At 37.5% G+C, this 15,844-nt stretch overlaps 1 protein-coding gene across 2 annotated transcripts in view; it reads right to left on the reverse strand.

Moving 5' to 3' along the window:
• Positions 1–1,462: 1,462 nt before the first annotated feature.
• CDH2 (cadherin 2) overlaps positions 1,463–15,844 on the reverse strand; it is a 117,870-nt gene continuing 103,488 nt past the window's right edge. For both annotated transcript variants that reach the window (XM_057397677.1, XM_057397678.1), the window contains 2 exons: positions 9,934–10,098; positions 1,463–2,874 (listed from right to left, as the gene is read on the reverse strand). In XM_057397677.1, the coding sequence (XP_057253660.1) occupies positions 2,668–2,874; positions 9,934–10,098 (372 nt within the window). In that variant the 3' untranslated portion in view covers positions 1,463–2,667. The remainder of the gene's footprint in view (positions 2,875–9,933; positions 10,099–15,844) is intronic.

The following is a 15,844-nucleotide window of genomic DNA, read 5'->3' on the forward strand; positions in this document are numbered from 1 at the left end:
GATAAAAGATGACCTCTGCTCCACTTTAGCCAAGCCTGGAAATATTTCGCAAATCCTTCCCTCTCTGTATCTTCTAACGTTTGATGTCAATTAAATTCATCTAGCATTTCCAGTTTGTTGGTTCCAAGTAATAATAATAGAATTATGCCTAAAATACATTCTGCATAAATTTCAAGAGACTGAAAATCAATGTGCTAAAAGTGGCCTATTGCTTATTTAAAAGGTATTTACAGTTTAAATCCTGCCCTTTTTATCCTTAACTATGCACAGCCAGATTTTCATTTTTATGCCCTGCTCTACATCTTTTTTTTTTTCCCCATATTGATAATTAAATGCAGAATAGCTCAAGGAAGGTCACTGATAATTTTGATACATTACTGAAAAACTAAAGCTTTGTTACAGCATCAAACTACACTTATGAATTCACGAGATAAATAACAGCCGTGTGTGCAGGGGCCAAAGCACTACGTGCCAATGCGAGAGGACTGCTACGCCTCAACTTTCATCAGGAACAAAGAGTAAGAAAGGAGATGTGCCCATGAAAAGCGCCATGAGGAGGAGGTACCTCGCATGCAGCGTTTAACACTGCCCAACTCAGATTTCAGGAGTTACCTCTGGAAGTCACAGTCAAATCACATGTATGACAGTGTGAGTGCTGAAGAAGGACTGAAATGGCACCATGCTGAAGAGCATCACCCAGAGACCAACTCCCTGCCCACCCAGCCTCACAGAGCCCAGATGCTCCCCTGCTGCTCCAGTTCTCTCAACAGACTGCATAACTGTGGCATTTCTGCTGAGTGTGAGCTTCACACTGCTCAGTTACATCCTTAATGAGTGTAAATGTAGACATCAAACCTGAGCAGATTGTCACAAGTGAAGAAGGCAGGAGTGCTGCACCTTCTATGTTTGCGAATAAATCATTGTAACAGGTTAGAAAGATGTTTAGTAGTCTCCTAATGGGACTTTCTGATAAGGCTCCGTGACTGTGAGCAGCTCCTTGAAGGACACAATTTGATGTGCATGGAAGTTCAGGGGGGCTCATCTTTACTGCAGTGCAAGAAAGACCAGGCAACAGGTAACTGCCATGATCTGCAATTTATTTATGCAACCCGCATCATAGTCACAAAACCATTAGATTGCCAGTCTAGAAGTGAGCCAAAAATGATGCAAGCTCTGTTATTTAGATAATGTGCATCGAACGAAAGACTAGCCATCCATATGGAACTGAGAATTCTGAATTCTGGGAAATGGCACAGATCTCTCTGCTTTTATCTGGGAACCTGCCTTCCAAATTTGTGCCAAACTTTCTTCTACATGCAGCTTATTTGTACTTCAACAATATCGAAAACTAAAGAAAGGCATGTGAATTCTCACAAAAACTCAAATGCACTTTGTGTACTTTATATTGACTATAGTCAGGGCTGCCCACGTAGGAGAACAAAATGCCAAACCAAGCACCAGATCCAAAATTAGCATTTTATTCAGAACGTTGGGGTCAGAGGTGTATCATTCATATTCTGGTACACAATACAGAGGCAAAGCTGTTCTCAGAAGTCTCTCCAGTTTGAAAGCTCCTTCCCCCTTCCATTCCCACCCCCAAAACATACTGTATATTTACTCGTGCCACCAGCATCAGGCCAACTCCCCTCCCCCCCTTTTTTTTGGTACAAATTATGTAAAACTTTTGTGCTAAGAACTTTTCTTCCCCCCCCCCAAACAAAAAAAAATAATAAAAATAAAAATAAAAAAAATATTGAGTACTCTAACTACAGTTCAACAATTGAATCAATGTCACTTGTTTGCAACCTGTTTTGTAAATACTTTATCCATAACGAAAGATATAAACATGCAAAAACCTGAATCCATAGTCCAAATAATACATACACGTGTTCTGAAGTTTCTGCACTTCTCCACAGACTATGCCAATAAAACATTATGTACACATACCATTTTTTACAGTGAAGTGGGAAAAGAATACTAGAAATTAAAATTAAAAAGAAAAAAAGAAAAGCGTACATGGATTAAGACCAAAATGTGTCCAACATTCTAGCATAAGAAAAAAAAATCAATTCTGCTACAAACTGGTGATATGAAAACTCCCTTTATTTGCAACCAGCTGCATAAGTTTTAGAATTTTAGTGGAAAAAAAAAATAATTCCCTAACATCTAAAACTAGAAGTAATGTACATTGTTCCACCTCATGGTCTTCTCTCCCAGATAATAAAATTGTTCCATGAGGATTTTTTTTCATCTTATTTTAATAAAAGCAATGCGATGTAACAAAAGCATGTTGAAGCATATTGTGTTTCACGTTACTCCTCCCCACCCCAACATATTTTCTCTTTAATGCATCATTTCATAAATCAGTACCATTAAAGCCTTAAACATAAAACTAATTCCGATCTGAAAAAGGTACAAAAAGGCACATAAAATCCCAGTGCTTCTGTACTGTAAAATTCAAGTGTAACTGAGCTCAATATTTTTTTTCCAAACAGCATTGGATCACTGATATTCCACGGAGCCCAAATTGGTTTGCAGCCTAAGCCAAAGCCTTCAGCAAGCACTTGTGCTAGTAGACTACAAAGTTAAAGCCTAGCTTCTGTATGCTTTTGGGGAATATCAGTTGAAATGTTTGTACTTGTCCAAAACCAAAGTTCACTTTGAAGTTCAGTCATCACCTCCACCGTACATATCAGCAAGTTTCTTGAAACGTGGGCCCCAGTCATTTAGGTAGTCATAGTCTTGCTCACCACCACTACTTGAGGAGTTAAGAGAGCTCAAGGATCCAGCGGTGGAGCCACTTCCTTCATAGTCAAACACTAAGAGGGAGTCATATGGTGGGGCTGTAGGGTCATTGTCGGCTGCTTTAAGTCCCTGCAAGAAGGAGAGGGAGAACACACACACAAAAAATGTATTATGTATCTGAGAAAGACAAAACATAACTGGAATATCTCAAGGTGGATCTCTATCAATTGCCACTTAAGTAAACCAAGTTCTTACCCTTCTACAATCCAACTCAAAACAGGGTTCCTGTTTTTGTAACTCCAGCAAGAACTTACGTGAATTCCTTTTAGAATGGCCAGGTTTCCAGCATTACAGCACTAGATGTTTTGAATGTAGTTGCAAATATGGCTCTAACAAAACATTAGGAGAACATCACAGCACTAGGACTGATGCTAACAGAGACAGTTTCAGAACTACACGGCTCACAATCTGCAGCATGAAAAATATGGGACTGGTTAAACAGACAGATGGGGAAGGAGAAATAGGCATGCTTGCAAAGATTCCCTTTAACAGCCATCTCACATGACCAGTAACATATCTGCTGACACTGCTGGCCTGCAGTCCACATGTGCGTGCCAAATACCATATTTAGTTAGTCCTGTAAAATCCATGTACCTCTGTAGGCTGCTGTGAGAAAAAGATTTGATACGCTGGCTTAAGCCTTATGTGTTTTGCCATAACTACCTATAAGATTCCTCCTGCTCTTTGGGAAACACACATACGCACAATCACATCAAAGCTAAGAACAAGATTATAATCATTTTTGTTTCCCCATTTCAAAGTATTCAAGTTATTAACACACAAATGCTAGGTCTTCAGTAATTTTATATTTCTACTCTAGAGTTGAATAACCCAAACTAAAACCAAAACAAATTGGATAAGAGGAAGGCAGGGAAAGAACCACACTTCTTCCAGAGGAAAGTCTCTTCTCTCCCTGTTTTCTTACACATGTCCAAACCTAAACAGTAATGTAAGTAATTAATTTTGGAATATGAGACTATTATGCTGTGCTTATCCCGGGAAGATTTACCAGCTGAACATAAAAGGTTGAAGCCTGAAGTTGAAAAGCCCTCTTGTGTTTTGGGTTTTGCAACTTTGCTGTTTCCACAAGATTAGCAATGCATTTTCAAGATCTTCCACTTCAAATAGGATCTACTTTCGCAGCCACTGACAAGGGATAATGTATCTTCCAGAATTCTGTAAGGTTGAGCTAAGATTTTAAATTGCTCACTGCTACTCTGAACCAAACCTATTTGTGCTGGTCTTATTTTTAATTTTAAATATTTATTTATTTAAAGAATGGCTTAATTATACTCATTATTTGAAGAACTGAGTGCCCCTCCTTCAAAGTATTCAATATATTCTGGTTTTAGAAAAGTATGGGTTTTTTTTCTATTTAGCCTGAATGTGACATAATGGAAATGGACGTTGATTTTTCTTCTATAAATACGTACATAGCTAAACCCATTAATTAAAGCATATGGCATCAATAAGGTAGAAGAGAATTCTATTTCTTTATTGCCTATCTAAAGTCATTCAAAAGTGTGCAAAATATACCAAAAGTAATTTTGCAAATCAGTAGTGGAAAGGCCCAGCATATTTATCAAACTAATGACCCCTAATCAAGAACACATTTTGGACTTAAAACGATCATTTCATGTAGTACAACAACATCAAGCAGGTTATTAATAGCCTGCATTAGGAGCACAGTTTTGAATTATCTGATAAGAATAATTGGGGATGCTTGTTATCTTTGGCATTTTCCATCCTCATGGCCATAATAAGCACAAAATATTTAAAATTCTGAAACAGCAATAGCAAGGTTGGAAGAATTCCCTTATCCAGCTTCAAAGCTGGAAATAGTTCTAAAGCTTTCTCAATTTCTGCTGCTGAAGCAGAAATGCAACTTTACTTCTTAGACAGTAACTGGCCTTATGGTATTTACATCTTCCCTTAAGCCTGCTTGAGGTGACTGACACCCATGCTTTTCAAACACAGGTGACAGGGAAGGATAATAAATACCACTTGAGCTTAAGGAGTGCTGAGGTATGAATCCAGGTATCAATGTGTAAGTCAATCAGAAAGGCAGCTTGGAGACGAAATGCTACTTCCCAGTTCTGCCTACTACCAGCCAGCCAACCACAGGATACTAATTTATTAAAAATCAGTGAATAAAACATTTTCCTACATCACTGCAAAAATTCTGTTAACTGTCAGCCATCCATGGCAAGGTGGCAAGGCAGTCTCTTTCCATCTTTTTTTCCAAAGGGAAAGATGTACTTTTATTTTCTTTTTCACTTTGCTGCTGGTATCATGATAGCATTTAAAAGGCAAACTGGTTTTGTGCTACTGACTTACAAGATAACATCTCACTAACAAATTCACTGTTTCAAAGGTTGTACTTGGTGTGTAATCCATTTCGTTCAGAGAACATAGCTACAGGCCATGTTATGGTGGTATTGATTCAACTGCACGGCCCAAGTTACACTGACATTTTCACCAGCCTTCTGGTTAAAAATTCCTTAGATTCATAGTATAATGACTGAACTTAGTCTCTAACTCTTCAAATGACAACCAAGCTTTCTCCTATATTTGTGCGGCACGCTGCATACTAAAATGACAAAGAAATACCACAATTTTTTCACTTTCCCTCTGCTAAGCATACTCTGTGAAACTACCCAGTACACTGCTGCGCTTTACTGCTGTATTCCAGAGCAAGTCTGAACCTGGAGTTACTGGATATCAGCTATGAAAGAGAAATTAGCTTATGAAGCTCCCTCTGGTTTCAGTATCGCCACCTTTTTGTTTATTACACTGTCCCTTTCAGTGGGTAGTATCACAGCCTGCCTTACCGGCATGACTGAAAAGGCAACAAATGGCTGCCAAGAACTGCTTCTACTGATTTTGCTTTCATGGTGTTGTCAACTGCTTCTGAAAAGAAGTCCTTTCCAGATGTGCTCAAGAATCTCAGGGCAGCAGAGCTGTTAAGAGTTATTTGGTTACAATAGGACCGACTAGGTCGACTAGGACAGACTGAGTAGCAATCTCACCATCTTGCTTCTTTACATATGTCAAGGTACTTTCACTAAAGAGGAGATAGGGTTAGAAAAGGAGAAACTGCAGTGCCTTGACTGAGGAACAACGGTAAGCTTAAGTAATACTTTCCTTAGCATGTGTGCCATTGTCAGTTTACCTCAAATCAAGGGAAAGCAAAACCCTCAACATCTTTAACATAAAACGGTACAAAATCTAATGCTTTTATTTTCATTAATCCTCGTACTCAACCAGACTCACCAGACTTTTGATGAGAAGGAAAGGAAGAACAGAGCCCTTCAGGGAAATACAAAAAAAAAATTGTTTACATCTAGAACCTTTTTTTCACTTGACAGGCAAAAACGGAAAACATCGAGGGAGTCTATTCTGCTTGAAGGTGCACTGTATCAATAGCCATTTACTAAGAATGAACTGAGGGTCCTCCATGTCCTCATGGGATGAGATCTTTAGTTTGCAATGCAAATTCAGTTTACCTCAGGCTATGTGCTCTATTGATTAGAAATATATTCTTAGCCACACACTCTCCACCACAACATAATTGATTTAATATTTCTAGGGACAGCAAATGTATTTCTAGGTGCTTCTTGGAAACAGAATTAACAAAGCTACTTCAAACGGGCCTAATTTAAACTGCCCTACAAATTCTGACTATTCTAAGTGTTAATTATGCTCCACACTCTGCAGGTTATGTTTTAAAAGGCTCAAAACGGAAAACAAGGTCTACAGAGGATTCTTAATAACATATGACTTATTTCACTGCCTTGTTTGTACACTCAGCTGGAAGAAAAGGAGGGTTTTCCCTTCCCTTCTTAAATTAGAGATTCATCTACTTATTGAAACAGACAAAACAAGAAAGTCCCCGAGGTCATTTAGCTTATGCCTGCAAAACATATTTTGATTATAAGGTACTTCTGGAACTTTCTTGTATCAGGAAGTTCATAGCTCTGTATATGTTAACTGTACAAGTATTATAAAAATACTTCAAGTTTTTATCCTACTCGGAACTTGTTTTTCAACTGAGAAGTCATTAGAGCACTACTACAAAATACTCATACTTATGTATGTCTCATTGAGTTAAGCAGATTTAATACAACGGATGACAGCTAGAAAATAATATACCAGAAGAAACAGAGTATTGCCAAAATGAAAGAAAGAAAATGAACCACTAGGTTTTCTTCACTTTTTGTTTCTAAAGCTCTGCAATAAAAGAAGAAAAAAACACCCCATGCTTGTTTGGCAATGGTAGCTAAAGCCTCCAATATCTGAAATCAATGACCTACATCTCTTTTTTGTCAAAAGTTGGAGCATTTCAGAGGCTAATTTGGACAAGGCTGGCTCATGTCTGAGGTGCTGGTGAGTATTCAACGGACTATATCAGTTTCTGTAAATGGGCCAGCATCTGAAAGGATCATGCTGATCAGCATCTCTGGGAATACAGCCAAGTCCTCCAAAAGACCAGACCTATCTTTTACATATTTTCAAATGAGTGAGGTAATGCAGAACTTGCTACCAACGTACTGACAACTCAAAGGCAGCCTTCTCCATGTTCAGACAGCAACCAGGCTAGTTCTGCAGGTGGTTTGGGTTAGGACTGCCCAAGGGAAAAGTTATGCCTAATAATGTTGAAGCTGGATGCAGAGTGATAAGAACTTTGACCTTTCTTATCTTGCTATGTTGTTTTCACAGCTCAGTGTATCTTTTCTATGAGCAGCCCTAAGAAATGTCTGTATGGGTTTTAGCCAAGATATTTCTTCCATTTACTCCAAGTAAAACTGAGAGAAGCTTACCAATTTGTTTGGGTATAATCTTGCCAGGACTGCAAGTGGAATTCTCTGAAGAAAGTCTGGAAACCTGTGCATCCTGAATGTTTAAGAGCTAGATGCTGCTAATTCGGAAATTTAACTGTAAATGAGTACTATTGTGAAAGAGTGATTTTTATTTTTTTTACCTTACCCCCCCCCCCCCCCCCCCCCCCCCCAACTTTTTAGAATCACATTTGCCACAGGAAGTTTTCAAATAAAATCCAAATTAAGATGATACCGTTCTGGAGAAATAAAATCTCCATTTTGCTCAGACTTCTGCCAAAACACAGTACGGACAGCCTGTGGGTTGCTACTGTCTGCTAGAGAGAGGGTTAGGTTGAATGCCCCATAGTAAAATGACACATTGCTATGAAATCCTAAGAAAGAAATACCTTATGAAAAAGAAGCTAAATATATAATGCTTAAAACACAGAAACTAGCTCATATAGTTCTCTTCAATCAAAGTATATAATTAATCCTGTGCTAAGTTGCAGGCAAGAAAATTGCCACGTTTTCTTTAATGTCATATGTATTTCCAAGGTTTATTTTAGAGGCAGGGACATTATTGACATTATTTTGCTGTCTAAAAATAGCTGGTAGAAGCTTTCTCTTTTCTTGGCAAGGGGAAGGATAAAGGGAGATATTGATTTAATAAAATAGGCAACAGTGAGAAAACGACTCCATTCTTGTCTGTACTGCAATATAAACATACTGGGTTAAATCAAGACAGCATGTAGTGTTTCTACAGGTCCATGTGTACACATTGATGCTATAATCTTCAAGAGTGATAATGTACTGAAAACCAGTATTGCAAGAACAGGTCTAAGTAACTTAAAAATTGCAGGAGGCTAGACAAACTCTGGCCCCTTTGTGGCTTTCCAGCCAAATCACATTCATTCCTTGTCTTGGCTCTGTAAGAGACCTTGATAACTGCTTTGAGGACAAGAAAAAAGGGGTATCAAGGATTATGGATTCTTCCTGATCACCTGACAGGTGGGTGGTATCGGGTCACAAATGTGTGAAAACAGGATGGGAAACTGTTTGGAGAAAGACGAGGAAGCACAAGGAAGTTTTTGTGTGCACACTGCCTTGACCAATGACATTGGCGTTTTACTGTCCCATGTCTCCACCATTTTCCAGAAGTCAATTATAACTGTAATATTTAGAAGTGCCATGGCACGCAAAAATCCTCTTTACTGAAACATCTCCTTCTAAAAGAAGCTCTTCCCCAAAACTGGATACAATGTCCTACGAGAATGTTTGTATGTTTCTTGCTAGTCATCAACCTGGAGTCTTGGTGTTTTTTAGAATTGTATCAGTGTATATACCTTAAGAAGAGCAAATTCACTTTTCTGCAGCTGGCAAACACAAAAGACTTTGATATATTAACCTGTCTTTTCTTTGAAGCAGACAAAAAGAACACATTTGCAAAACCAGCTCTGCAATACCTATCCAGTTTTAGTTGCCAAGGAAGATATGAGAAATTAGAGAATTCATCTACAGAATACATCTTATTTTAAGTGATAAATTTTGAGTTAGTATTTGTTTTCCTATAATCAGCAAGTACAAGAAACACATTCCATTTTAAGTACCACAAAACCATTGAGTTACAATTGACCAGTGATAGAAATAACGAAGCCAGTATTTGTAGGAACATTTCTTTCAAAACTGTAATTTGGTATAATCTCTTACTTACATTTACCTTTATTAGAATTTATTGAAGAATTGAAGATAATGCAAAGACTTCTAAAGCTCTATGACAAAACAAGTTTCAAAAGCAATTACATAACATTTAATTTAGCTGCCCTGCTCACTAATCGTATTTGATGGAATTCTTTCGGTCTTACTGAAGGTACTGAATTTCCACTATTATCTAGATTCAAAGGATAATGTATGAGGAAAATGAAAATTAGCTTTTTTCATTACTAAATTACTGTGAATTAATAAATGAATTTAGGCTAAACTATAATTTTGTTAGTTTATTTATTACTTGGAACCCACAGAATAAATCTGCTTGGAGATACTGTGGTTGCAGCTGATAACATATTATGAATGTAATTAATACACATGTACATAAGTTAATTGATACATCTTCCCTTTCTGTTTGAATGAGTTAATTAAACTTGTCTGCACAAGAACAAATTTACTTCTATCTAAGCAAGACAACTTTGATTGTATAAGTAAGTTTTAAAAAGTTACTATGTTCGAACATAAATTGCTGCTCATGCAGAGTACAATATACAAAATATAAAAGATTATCATATCTTAGGAGGAAACTCTTCCTCTCCTTTACCTCATTAATGAAGTCCCCAATGTCCCCAGGATGCGGAGCAGCTGATCTGACTGGATACTGAGGTTCTGCGTGGATTGGCCTTTCATCAAGACGTCTGATTCCAACAGGTTTGATGGCATCTGGTTCCACAGTGTCAGGCTGCTGGAGCTGGCTCAAGTCATAATCCTGCAAAATATGAAACAAAGACAGTATGTTAGCAGAATTTCAAACAAAATCTGTCAGGGTGAAACATGAGGTGGAAAAAAAGGGGAAACGCAAAGTATCATATCACCAGAAGTCCTGTTTTGAGGATTGTAATGCTTACTAAGTCAGTAACGTTATTTGCACACCAACAGGCTGTTATTTGATTTATACTCCTGGAATCTACCGTTCTTATTCTATTCCATCAGACTTGTAGATGGAAACTCATAAGTATTCCATTGAGCAGCAAGGATTTGAGTAGTACTATTAAGAGACTAAACACTTTATGATGATTTACTGCATAGAGCAAAGATGCCAAATCCAACTCTTATTTTTCTAAGCAAACAAATGCCAGACATTCTCACATCCCAAGAAAGAGGCAAGAGTACTGCTCTCCAGCTTTCTATAATACCTTCAAAGAATGAATTTAAGACTCCTTACCGATTTCATGTGGCTTCCGTAATATGAAAGCCAAAGTGGGAAAATGTCATAAGAAGTACAAAGCTCCTCAGATTTGGCCTTAATTCTAAGCACTTTTCTAGAGATTACGTGTGGATCTGTGAATTAAGTATTTGATGCCACTGTTTCAAAACTCTGGCAGACTGATGAAGCTAGCATAGCACTATGAATCCCAATAAGCAGAATGTATGTATATAAAAATTTTAATTAGATGGATGTTTATGCATTTGAGACAGATATTCCTGCATACTATTTGCACAGTCTGATACATGTCAGCATTGTCATTCACCTCACTGTTGTCATGCCTAGAAGGTAGTCATATTCTAGGATGCCTTCGCACAAGGCACTGGTAAAAATGCAGAACAAAGAACTGGGCTTAAAGGCTTAAAACTAAATCCATTCACAGACTACCAGTAGACTGGAGTTCATGCCAACTCTACTATATGCCAGATAGGCTGCCTCACAAATAATCCAAGCAGTTGAGCAGCATCTTAAATAAGCTCCTTTATCAACAGTCTCTATTCTATAACAGTATTATTCTGGTAGAAACCTTATTTATAATCACAACTTGCTGGAAGTTGTCTGGACAGACAATAAGGTTTTCATTGTTTTTTTTACTGGCTCCTAAAAGAAGGAATGCAAGCATTTACTTCTGCTGTCACCTCATGGGATGTAGGTCCTTTTTGGGGTCATACTCTCAAACCCAGATTTTTCAACAGGAGGACAGGCTTGTTGACAGCCGTGAAGGTAGTTTGTTGGGAGAATTGTAACTGACTATCAAATCCAATACACCTCCTAATTTGTTACTTGGGTCCTCAGCTGACTGCACACAAATACATAATCAAAAAGGGTGGAACAGCTCCACTGAGATCTGAGAATGCAGCTTCATATGCTTTAATTAGATTACAAGTTCTTTGTGGCAGAGCTATAGCTCCTACCCTTTGGTTCTTCGTGTACCAAACAGAATAAGTGATCTCCATGAAGCAGCATGAATTGGAGAAAAGTAAGCAGAAGAGAACTTTTTATCCTTTCTTTTTTTGTTACATAAAATAAATCAAAGTAGTTTAGAGACCTGCTATCAGAAAATCCTATCAGAGAAGAATGCACTTTCTAGAATTTATAAATATGTAATCCAAAAGTGCTTTTCATATCCAATCAAAAGATGAAACATGGAAAATGCCAAGAGGGAGAAATGAAAAATACTATTTTTTTTAATACTAAACTTTTCCTTCTGGAGGAGTTCAAACGGGTATAGTTAAATAACAGTATATGAAGTTCTGGACAGTGTCTCTGGTCATTTCAATTTTATAAAGATAAAATATTTTTCTATCTACTCATGCATTCAATTCTTTTTCTCATTAGTGGAGTCATACTGCATTTCTATATGACAAGTCAGTCAGGCTATTATCTTCACATCTAAGGCCATTCTCTTGAGCGTATCTACAGTTAGAGACATTCCCAGGCTCTATAGCTAAAAAGAAAGCAAAGATTGCCATCTGCAAGGCAACAGCAGTGCAGAATATGTTTTTATGTGGAATCCCACTTTGGTTTTCTTTTCTAGGATAATTTATGAAACTACTCTTCAATCAGAGGAAATTTATTCTGCAGGTCTATTAGTGTCTGGGCAGGAAGAGAAGATCGATCCATTGTGCTTATAACCACAGACTCTCAAATCTCTCGTATCATTAAAATCAATACTAACTGTACATCAGTCAGGTATGGCAAGTCATCCACCATCTCCCCAAACTGGCTTAGTGCTGTACAAACACAGCATCATGCAAAGACTCCAGCTGTTTCAACATTCTGTCTAAAGTCAACTCTACTCAATTATTGCAAAGCAAAAGAAGGAAAAATGTTTTAAAGAGCCAGGGCATAAGCTGTTTAGGGCTGCTAAAATTTCATCTCTTCACTCAATGCAGCATTCACAGCTAGAAAAATGGGAAAACTTTTCATGTAGCTCCTGAACAGACTTCAAAGTTAGTCTCAAGCAGAGTTTAAGATAGCTAAAGGCAGAAGTGACAGCTAAAAGGAAGACTGTGGCACATCAGAGAGAGAACAAAACATGCTGGATAAGTTCGAAGCACCAGCTTTGAGCAATGTTCTGGGTCATTATTTCAGGACAAGTCAACAACGTTTGCCTTTGCTCCAGTCTTTTTCCAGATAACCTGTTCATAATTACAATCTGCTGAAGGACTAATGAGGAGCAAGACTAGGCCCTCCATTGGAAATGTGATAGGTTGTAAACTAGGTTGTGAGCGTCTAGTTCATGCAGCTGCCAATTTTTGTTGGAGGCATTTAATTACTTATGTCTGATGTTCAGCCCTAACCTCAGCAATTTTAGAACAAATACCTCTTTCCCTTAGTTCAGTCTGGATTTAAGCAAATCCAAATAGAGCATTTGGAGTTTTTCTCCTCAAATTTCTGGACAAGCTTAGATTGTTTATGGAAGGGAAACCCTATTAGCAGTTTTTCTCTATTGGAAGGTCACTAAAACATACTGTTTTTTTCCCATTTTGCATCTAGCAAAACTAGGCCTTTAGAAACCAGAAATTTTCACTAGTCTGATTGTCCAAATCTACAGTCAACAGAGAAGCAAACACCTGCCATTCTATGACAGGGATCTAAGCAAAGCAAACTGAACAATCCCTTGGTCCTTGTCCTTGTTTATAAAGTGATCTAATGTCACAATGAACAAATAAAGCTACCTTTTAGATAACTGGTGGTTCAAGACATGGCAATCTTAATGCTTTATCAATATTACTCTGGATCTAACCACCAGCACTTTTGTCTCCTTGGTTAGCACCTCTGGCACCACTATTTGCTCTTGCTGAAAAAAACCTCTGATGCGTGTTGTAGCAGAAAAAATTCTGGGTTTGATTTGCTTTTGTTTTAAGAAAGAAAATAAAATCATGATGTACTAAAAGGACATTTTATCAGAAGTTGCATCTTATGAAATTCAACAATCTCAAAAAAACCACAAAACCCCACCAACTGCCTCCCCACCAAGCTGATTACAAATATTGACCTTATTAGCTATTCACCTAGTTCTAGACAGCTTTAAACAGACTTACACGATTACTAGCTCCCATCTCACATTCCTGAAATGCGAGATCCCAGTGAGAAAGTGCTAAATGTCAAAACCAGCTATCCAAGCCAAAACAAATTAACCACCTTACAAGATGTGTAGGCAGAAGAGTCTAAAACCCCAAGAAGCAATTCCTTAAGAACATCTACACAGCAGTTTGAAGCACTGTCTAAATATCTCAACTTGAATAGAAGAAATGCCCAAAATAGAAGGAAAGGCCATTTCCTATTCAAGAGTAATCACTGATTTACAGAGATTCAAGATAACGCAGCCTTCAAAATCTCTTCCCTTAAACAACTTCCTCTTGTGCAATGAAGCTATTAATTTAACAGTATCTGAGTGATAATCCCTCATATGGCAGTCGTCAGGTACAGCAGTTGACAAGATTTTTTAAGAAAGTATGCTGCTTTCTGACAGACAGTTACCAAATTCTATAATTTCTGAAAAAAAAAACAAAATAAAAATGAGGGAATAGGCCAGAAAATAAAGCTTCTAGTTTTATAAAGTCAACTGTGTTTTTTTTTCTCCTGAATCAGCTGTTCTGTTTGTGTTTGTATTTTAGAAGATCTACTCAAGTACTTTGCTAAAACTTAAAATAAAAAGTTTTACAGTGACTGGACCTGCTTTATATGAATGCACACTGGAGCATTATAAAGCAGAACTGCAAACAACAGAATGAAACCACAACTTACTAAAACTATGAATTGCTGCGCACAGACAGCACTGTTTTCCAGAGCAGAAAACTCTGAAAATAGTGGAATATACTACATCTAAATTGAGCTTTCCACTCACTACTAAGAAGTTTTCTCTAACATTCACATTGATACATCCTAGCACGTGCAGCCTGACACATTTATTAATAATTTATGTATCTAGATTCTCAGTTATCTCAGAGCTCTTAGTTTATTTCCTGGCCATTCACAAGACTGTTATACACTTTCAGGGATGACTTGTTTATTTTACCTTGTACTGAACTAAATCTTCAGCTATGCATGAATACAGGCCTGAAGATATGACTAATATAACAAAAACGCTACACCTGTTTCTCGTTTTCAAAGGATGCAGCCTTTGCAAAGAAATATGAAAGCTCAGATCTATTCCATGCAAGAAATAATCAATTCAATTGTCACCAGATCACTTAATTTGATGGCGAGAGCTGTATGCATAATTCACTGAATAAAATCAGCTGCAGTGGTGTAAGCGCATGAAAAGCAACATTGGCAGAAGTGTGCATTTCAGTCACCCCTTTTATAGTATGGTGCCTTAGTGTAAACCCTATTTTTTATTTGGCTTAAGAGAATAAAGCAAACTATGACTTGAAGTACCTATGGATAAAACACATGTTCTGATTTGCCTTTTTGTTCCAAAGAGAATCACTGTCTATTCCGATAGAGGAATGGGATGGGGAAGCAAGGGAAGAAATATTTTTACACAGTTGAATGTTCCCATCTGCCAAGATCTTTTAAAAACCAAGAAAAAGGAAATGAAACCCAATCCTGCTATATCTTACCATCCCACCCCCAAACATCACCCTGAAAAGCTATGAGAAATTTGCACACAAAATATTGCCCAAGTTCTGCAAAACACTACAATTTGCCCTAAATCTTACATCTGCTGAAATAATGGACCACCCACCCCACCAAAAAACAAACAAAAAAACCCAAACCAAACCAAACCAAACAAACCCATACCAAAACCAGAAACAAAGCAGAGAGCACTGACTAGACATAGGCTACGGGTGGGAAGCTAGTCAGAATGACTCTGCTAGCAGTTGTTCTTTATTTGCCTCTCACATTCTGATTCTGTCATATTGCTTTTCCCATTTGTTTTTATTATAGATCCATCTGGGGTATTCATTTTTAAGGTAACCAAGAAGCTAACTTAGCTTTTTCTAATAACAAAAAAGGTGAAAGTTAAACTCTAGCTGCACATAAAACACTGTAACAGGGACAGTCTAGACAGGATAAAAGACAAAAGAATTTTTTAATGGAATTACAGAAACATTACTTTTCGTATGATGAGATAAAGATTCACTAAGGAATGACAGTAATTCCTCCACAGGAACACTGCATGAGTTGCTCATTCAAAAAATGAAGTTAACGTCTTAGTAAGCAAACACAACCCCCAAAATAACTACATTCTATTATAATATTGTATATTCCTAGGGATGTCTTAGCAACAGTTATT

The sequence above is a fragment of the Pezoporus wallicus genome, unplaced genomic scaffold (assembly GCF_028554395.1).
Source record: "Pezoporus wallicus isolate ANWC-B61680 ecotype Strahan unplaced genomic scaffold, APGP_CSIRO_Pwel_v1 contig_227, whole genome shotgun sequence".
NCBI lineage: Eukaryota > Metazoa > Chordata > Aves > Psittaciformes > Psittacidae > Pezoporus > Pezoporus wallicus.